At 34.6% G+C, this 9,011-nt stretch overlaps 1 protein-coding gene across 2 annotated transcripts in view; it reads left to right on the forward strand.

Moving 5' to 3' along the window:
- Positions 1-9,011, forward strand: part of Gulp1 (GULP PTB domain containing engulfment adaptor 1) — a 223,998-nt gene that overhangs the window by 145,459 nt on the left and 69,528 nt on the right. The window contains exon 3 of one of the 2 annotated variants that reach the window (XM_021198764.2): positions 2,158-2,219. In XM_021198764.2, the coding sequence (XP_021054423.1) occupies positions 2,158-2,219 (62 nt within the window). Of the gene's footprint in view, positions 1-2,157; positions 2,220-9,011 lie in introns of those variants that run through there. The other variant, XM_029539389.1, reaches the window with a different exon arrangement.

The following is a 9,011-nucleotide window of genomic DNA, read 5'->3' on the forward strand; positions in this document are numbered from 1 at the left end:
ACTCAGAGATCTCCCTATCTTAATCTTCTGGATTCAATCACCACTGTGTTTCAAGATCTCCATACCAAGATCCAGATCAGAAACTTCTATCTCCCAGCCTCCAGATTAGGTTCACTGGTGAGCCTTCCAATTCTGGATTGTAGTTCATTTCAAATATAGTCAAGTTGACAACCAGGAATAGCTACTACAGGTAACATTAGCTGAAAACTCTCAAAAGGTGAGGGGAAACCTGTCAGGACAATATCCAGAGGTTAGACATGCTTCCCCACCCCCATTGAGTGATGGGGCCACCCTCCCATCTCTAATATTTTAAGCTAGAATTGCTCCTGTCTAAAGGAAATACAGGGAAAAAGAGTGGAACAGACACTGAGGGAATGGTCATTCAGAGTCTGCACCACTCGGGGATCCATTCTACATGCAGATACCAAACCCAGACACTATTGAGTGTGGCAAGAAGTTCTTGTGGACAGGAGCCTGATACACTTGTCTTCTCAGAGCCTCCCCATATCCTGACCAATACAGATGCAGATGCTTAAAGCCAATCGTTGAACTGAGCACAGGGACTCCAATGGAGGAGTAAGAGGAAGGACTGAAGGAGCTGAAAGGGCCCCTTCTGGAACCAATGGGAGGAGAAGCCCTTGGTTCTGTAAAGGCTTGTTGCCCCAGTGTAGAACAATTCTAGGGTGGGGAGGCAGGTGTAGGTGGATGGGTGGGGGAACACCCTCACAGAAGCAGGGTAAGGGGAATGGGATAGAGGGTTTGCAGAGGGGGAACTGGGAAAGGGGGATAACATTTGAAGTGTAAATAAATAAAATATCCAGTTCAAAAAAATAAAAGTCTTAGCCTAGAACAAATGTAATCTCAAAAAAAGAAAGTAAGAAAGAAAGAAAGAGAAAAGAAAAGGAAGAGAAAGGAAAAGGAAAGGAAAGGAAAGGAAAGAAAAGAAAAGAAAAGAAAAGAAAAGAAAAGAAAAGAGAATGAATTAGCTTTTTGTAAACTTTGGCTCCTTTCTCCCCTTATACATTTACCAGAATATTTAGGAATTTTTATGTAATATGCATATATAAATAAAGTACAATATTGACTCAAATACACATGATACAAATGTATTTAACACCCAAACACATTAATGTTAAAATCTATCTTTGTACATTTGTATATGTTTTTGTGTGTGCAGGCATACTTGTGCACATGTGTAAGCATGGACCAGATATTGGCGTTGGTCATCTCCATTAGTTCCAGCCACCATACTCTTTGAGACATGCCCTCTCACGCATCCTGAGTGCATTACTTTAGCTAGATGAATTGGCTCATGGGATCGAGGGCTCCTCATAACTCTGCTTCCTCAATACTGAGATGTGAAGTATTGCACAAAGCTGTTACATGAAAAAAACAGACCTGAGTTCAGGTCCCCAAGCTTGCTCTGAAAGCATTTTGCTCATGTTAACTCCTGAGCCAACTCTCTAGCCCTGCAACCTATCCTTTTTGGAATTATTTTATTTCTTATATTTCATTACATCTGTCTACCATTTCCAATTACTACAATTAAGATTATTAATTTTCAAAGCTTCTAATAGTAGACGTTCAACTATTGCTTTCCTAAATTTGAAATGGAGATTATCACAATAGCCCATTGCATCTATTGAACATAATCAACTTCAAGCAAGAGCAGTTTCTTCCTTAATGTGTTTTTCCCTTTAGATTATGCAAACCTGGTTGCTAAAGTTATCATAACTACAGAAGAACAAAATATTTTCTTATCTGGTAATTATTCAATATATCTTGTCATCTATAAAAGCAATAAACACAAAATAGAAGTTGTCTTAATTTGCATAACTGTTACTACTCATAGCTCCTTGCTGATCTTATGAAGTGAGGATCAGAGGAAGTGATGTGTGTGTAAGAGTACAGCAAGTTTGAGATTAGCCTTGGCTACATACTGGTATTACACAAAATTAACAGATGTATTTTGTGTTTAAAAAAAAAAAAGAAGAAGTGCCTTAGTCATTTCCAGTTACAATATTTCTTTTTTTAACTAAGAAAGGTTCAGGAAACTAATCTGTGTTCCCCAGCAAGACTTCCTTCAGGTGAGAATGTATGTATATGAAATCATAGAAATTTGTGGTTTAATCTAATACTGCATTTTCTCTGTTACAGACAAAACATGGATGCATACGCCTGAAGCTTTATCAAAACATTACATTCCCTATAATGCAAAGGTAAAATGGTTATTGGGATATTATCTATTTTTACATTGTATATGTTATGTTGAAATAATTGTGCTAATTAAAAAAAAAACTTATGCATTGGCATGTCCTGGTAATCAGTATTTGAAACTAATTTGATATTACTGACATAAGTAATATAACATAAAAAAGTTTTTATATTCAAATTTCTTTGAAAAGAAAAGGATACTCTATTTAGCTTCTCTATAGTCATGTATTTCACTGAAGCTTTTAAAAAAATCATTAGACTGTATTTTAATTATTGTGCAATGTCATTGCTTTTGGGAAATTAAACAACTTTAAAACTATGCTTCCTTAAAGACATCTTACACAACAAAAACAGCTGATCCTGGAAAATGAGGTACGATTTTAATATGTTATTGACAATTAAGGAAATAAGTGCCAGTTGGTTAGTAGTGCACACCTTTAATCCCAGCAGAGACAGAGGCACATAGATAATCTGTGTTTGTGTTCAGCCTGGTCTATAGAGCAAGCTCTAGGAAAACCAGGGATACAGAGAAAAATCATCTTGAAAAAACAATAACAAGTACAACGACAAAGGTGAGGGTAAGGGGTAAATAAAATGCAAACTATAAAAACATAAAATACATTTCTGTGGATTACTGTATTTAGATGAAGAAGCCTTGACACATACGCCATTGTTTTAATGATTTGATCTACTGCCCGAAATTTTACTAAAAGGATATAATTTCTAAAATGGACCTTAGAGGGAAGTGACTTTGTAGTTAGCAAAAGATCTGAACTTGTTTTCAGAGAAATCTAAAAATAACATCTTGAAGAAATAGAAACAAATGTTGTATTTGAGATTTTGAATACGAGGTTTTGGTAAGCTTCAGCTGTTGAACTTTGAAGATAGCTTGGAGAAAGTAGGAAACCTAAGTATTTTAGAATTATACATATATATGTATAGTATATGTATATAGATATAGAAGAATATAATTCTTCTATATCTATATACATATATTATACATATAATATTATTTTAGAAGTAATGAAAAGTTTATAAAGTAGAAAAATCAATGGGGCCCCCCAACAGTGTTGGTTCATGTCCATATTGGCCAGAAGAAATGTAAAGAAGACCTGAGCAAGAAACTCCTTCAGAATGTTTGCTCAGCAGCAATGTTTGTTAGGGACAGAAAAAAAATGTGATTTCTCAGAAAAAAAATGCTCTATAATACTTTCTTTGCAACAGAAATATTTATAAATTTCCCTGTAAAATTGATATGGAGGTTGATTGTTACTGCTTATCATGCAAAGTCAATGAACCAAAGAAAAATTTTATTACCACAAATGGCGTGATATGTGTATGTGTGTGTGTGTGTGTGTGTGTGTGTGTGTGTGTGTGTACAGCGAGACAGAGGAAAAGAGAAAGTGAGAGAGAGCATGAGCATGCTATTATTATTTTGGGCTGCACAGTCAAGTATTGATATTCATTGTACAATTCTATCTTTTAGGCAGAACCAAGGGTTAGTTCACATTTTGTAATTAAGGTGAATCACATTGAAACACTTGTTTCAAGTGTTGGGAGGCTCTATTCTAGCTAGAACTACCCTTTCACTTTAGTACTACAATGTTTATGTGGCAATGAAGATCTGTATGTAAACAGTGTTAAGTTCTTTGTGCTGTTCCAGATTCGTAGCTAGAAAATAACTGACACTAAAAAAATCCATAGAACACTTTCCCACACAGAGGCCACAAACATTCTGTAAGGCTTCAGAAACAGTGCCTAACACAGAAGCAGTTTAATAAGTGAGAGACAGACTGGGCGTTATTACATGCATTAATAGAGTACTCTTTTTGTTCTTCATGTAGCATACTATGGAATAACATGTTGCTTTGTCTGTATTAATTTGATGGAATTTGTGAGGATGTATATCATGCAGCACTGCAGTGATCTGAAGAACATTTCATTCCCTCCTTTGTAGTGCTTGGTCATCTTCGGACCAGTTTTAAAGATGTGTTCCCTTTTTGCTCAACTCTCTGCCCTATGAATGCACAGCCTGTGTTCTCAGAAGGTGGTTCAGTACAGCATGGAAGATGACAGACCATGGAACTAAACTGCCATGGGGTGTATCCTAACTAACAAATTTAGCTGTACTGAACTGTATCTGAACTGTGCATTCAAATATAAGGAAGTCAATGATAGCAATTTCTTCTCTGAATTATCTGAGATATGAACAAGGTAGATGGAGTTTGAAACAACATATGACATAAAATAACTACCCAGTTGGTATTAGACATAACACTTTTTTCCACAGAGTTTATAAAAGTGACATCATAAGTTTCTCTTACAAATGATTGGTGTGTTATTGCAGAACATTATCACTAATGTATATTTCATTAAAGTTATGGTGTTAGCATGGATTTGCATGACTTCTGTTAGAAGAAATGTATATGATGGTCCTGTATACTGACTAACAATAATATCATCACCTTACAAGTTAGAAAACTAATGCTGAAACACTGCATACACTGCCTTTTGTTACAAAGATAATAAAATGGAGACAAATGGAAAGCTGAGGCCCCTTTGGTTTTAAAGTTCTGTGTTTTTAAAAACTGAATATGATAATAGCAGGTTATTAATTCATTATTTAAATGTCTATTATGTATAAAGCATTGTTGCCTAAGGCTTTACTGAAGGTTGGTGTATTCCAGAGCTTTGTAGATGTCTCCTAGGTTTGTGGTATCTGTTATCATAAGGAAGGACAATAGCCAGCACAAAGGCCACAATATGTCTGTTTGGTTTCTATTGCTGTGATCAAACACTGACCAAAACAGCTTGGGAAGGAAAGGGATTATTTGTCTAACAGGATACAGATTATCATCAAGGAAAGCCAAGACAGTAACCCAGAAGCAAGAGACCACTGAAGGAATACTGGCTTGTTCCCTCTTCTGCTCTGCTTTCTTATACTACTTAGAACCACCTGCCTAGAGCTGGCGTTGCCCACATTGGGCTGAAAACTCCCATCAATCATTAATCAAGATAATTTAACACAGACATGTCCATAGGCCAATCTGTTAGAGCTGAATCTTCTGCTATACTCTTCCCAGGTGTCTCTAGTTTATGTTAAGTTGGCTAAAATTAACCAGTACATACCATCTTCTTTGCCATTTACATGACACTTTTGAAAAGGTATAGAGATTCAGAGAACAGTGAGTCACCCCTGTGATATAGGATTCTCAAAGTTAAGAAGAAATAGGCTTCCGGGCAGTGGTGGTGCACGCCTGTAATCCCAGCACTTGGGAGGTAGTGGCAGGTGTATTTCTGAGTTCGAGGCCAGCCTGGTCTACAGAGTGAGTTCCAGGACAGCCAGGGCTACACAGAGAAACCCTGTCTCGAAAACCAAAAAGAAGAAGAAGAAGAAGAAGAAGAAGAAGAAGAAGAAGAAGAAGAAGAAGAAGAAGAAGAAGAAGAGGAAGAGGAAGAGGAAGAGGAAGAGGAAGNGGAGGAGGAGAAGGAGGAGGAGAGGAGGAGAGAAGAAGAAGAAGAAGAAGAAGAAGAAGAAGAAGAAGAAGAAGAAGAAGAAGAAGAAGAAGAAGAAGGCTCTCATTTCCATCCATCAGGTTTGACAAAAGGTTTTTAGAGTAAGCAGTCAGCAAGGTATGAATTATACAATGAATGTGATAAGAGCTGAACTCTAGCCCAAATTCTAAAAGTGATAAAACAATATATCAAAGATCTCTCCACAAAGTTGGATGATTATCAAGTTTAATCACATGCCCCATTGAATATAGCCTCTTATCATGATTCTTCACATATTAATGGAACTACTGAGTTGTGAAAAATGTACTAAATAATGAAGGGAAGCAATAAGACTGTATAACTTAGTTGTATTGTTTAGCCATTTCTTTCTTCCTAGCTCCCTCTCTTCTACATTCTTTTCATTAACCAGGCTCTCGTTCTTACTGTGCTAGACTCAAACTTGCAACCTTGTTTTAGGCTCTTTAGTGCTTGAGATTACAAGTGTGCCTGATTTCTGAGATAAACTTTTAACTAAAATTGACCATAAGGATCCAAAATGTATTCACTGAGCTCAGGCCAGATGTGATTGCTACTTGAATCATACTAGAAGCTGGAGAAGTGCTGCAGAGTCTAAATTTATTTGGAAAATAAGGCTGACAGAATTTAAAGATGGATTTTATATTCACCCCCATTGCTATAATTAGAACATTAAAGCAAAAACTTTCAAAGATATCACTCATAAGGAAGCTGCATTTTCATTCCCTCTCACTTCTGACAGGAATGCTAAGATGTCGTTTCTATGAAGGTGAAATACTGACAGATTTTCTTATTTTAATCAGTTTATTATTCTATTCATGTAAGAGTGATTTTTCTAGATGAAGACTTTTGACAATTTTGTCATACAGAACATTTATTAAATATTTTATTTTAAAACATATAACTCCTCTAGAAGGTAGATTTCTTGATCCTTTGATGAAATGTGTAGATTTAGGATATGGTAAAAGGGGATTGGTATTGTAGTTTAGTAGCAGAACACTTGCATAATATATGCAAAGCCTTAGACTCATTCCCAGGGGAATTAAATACCCATGTCTTCATATATAGAACATGTGCAAATTATATGTATAACACAAGTAATTTTTAATAGAATGTAATGTAATATATGAAGCAATGGATTCTTAAGACATTGCCAGGTTATTTGTTGTTTTAAGCATTCTTTTGTTGCAGGCTCTGAAAAATAGGCAAATCCAAACAGAAACACAGCCTTTGACCTTAAAACTTATGGCTTTTGTCATGAAAAGGAACACTCAGAAAAAATAATAAAGAATTCTGGGTGAGAACTACATAGGCGATGAGAAAACACTGTGAAAATCAAATGTCAAAGAAAGATTTAAGAAGGGCATTACATCAGATGCCAGTGTTTTCTAGTGATGTTGGCTTTTCCTACAGGAAAAAAATGAAACGAATGCTGTTCCCCTCTAGGACTGCTGACTTGGTGAGCTGGGTAACTTCCAGGTAGCCTTTCCTTCTTGAAATCAGATCTCCAAATATTTATGATCATTTATGATCTATAAACTCTTAATTGGCTTCAAAGAGAATTTGAATGAGCATAGAAAAAGAATTTAAATGAGCAGAGAAAAAGAAACCAAGCCAATAATGTGTACACATATACACATACATACATATATACATACATATATACATACATACATACATACATACGGGCACACACACACACAAACACACACACACACATTAAATGGGTTAAAACATGGGGGAAAATGACAGAAAATTAGATATGTCAGTAGGATGGTAGAGCTTTAAGAGGTTCCTAATTACATGGACCTCCATCGTTTATTATAGGATTCAAACATTTATGGATAAGAAGTGTATAATTCTATCTATCTATCTATCTATCTATCTATCTATCTATCTATCTATCTATCTATCTATCTATCTTATATTTGTCTATACATGTGTCTATTTTCTGTATATACATATATATATATATATATATGCATATGTGTAGAAAAGGGAAATATGATTTAACTCTGTGGGTCATCTAAAAGTGACAGAAAAGTTACATTTCTTTAATACATTTCTGAAACATGAAATACATTTTTGATCACACACAAAATGGTATAGAATTCTAAATTTTTAAGACATTTTAGTGTGCTTTTTTAATCCCCATAAATATAACAATTTGCTAAGATTTTTAGTTGTGTTACAAGGAGAATGTATATATATATATATATATATATATATATATATACATATATATAATATGTGTGTGTGTATTTACATATATGTGTGTATATGTATATATATAATTATATATATGTAAATGCAAAGCTCAGAAGTTCTTTTTATAATCCATTTCACTTATTCAACTATATTTTTATTAAAATGTGGGAACAGATACTAAAAGTCAGCTCTCTGTAAAGCCTTCTGAAATAGTTACCTGGGATCTTAGACTTGCTCCTCGGTGATGCTACTCCGTAAAACAGGTCATTTCAAACATTTGAAAATGGACAAACGATTATGTAAGTTAAATGCTAGCTCAGTTCATCCAGTGGTAAATTTTATATTCTGTAATAATTCTAGGCAATTCTGTTTCTGTAGTTGTATATCATGTTCTTCGTGTAACATATCACCACTATTATATATTTAAAAGGAATGCAGAAATCTCTATGATGCCATTTTCTCATTCTCCCTTTTAGTAGGAAGCTATAAAGTGTTTTAATACTAAATATTGTGAAAATAAATAGGCAAATTATAATATACTTGGGAGATTTTTATTGATTATGTGGCTTCTGTGTACTTATAAGATAAAGATGAATTCAGAAAGAGGAGTAGCAATAGACTACATATCTTCTCAGTTCTTCAGACAAGTTGTACAACTAGTTGAATTTTGAAAATTCATCTCTTTTAAGAGACTATTTAGTTCCTCACTAAGTTTTCTCACATTGCTGAAATTCTTAGTGAGCATAACTTTAAAGTTTAATTACTATATGCTATTATTGTCACCTCTAAAAATTCTCTAAGAAGTGCCCCTAAGCTACTAGAAACTGAAGCAGAAATGATGCATTTTATATCAATTATTCACTGCAACAGTTCACTGTGGCATTGCTTTATTTAATTTACTTAAAGATAATATACATGTTACATATCCAAATGTATTGTGTTGGCTCCTCCAGATCTATCATTCTCTTGATAAATTTAAGTAATTTTCCTAAGTTAACAAAGGAAAATAATATCCTATCTGAAGGAATTTAAAAAAGGAAGGAAAGGAGAGGAGAGGA

The sequence above is a fragment of the Mus pahari genome, chromosome 5 (assembly GCF_900095145.1).
Source record: "Mus pahari chromosome 5, PAHARI_EIJ_v1.1, whole genome shotgun sequence".
Lineage (NCBI taxonomy): Eukaryota > Metazoa > Chordata > Mammalia > Rodentia > Muridae > Mus > Mus pahari.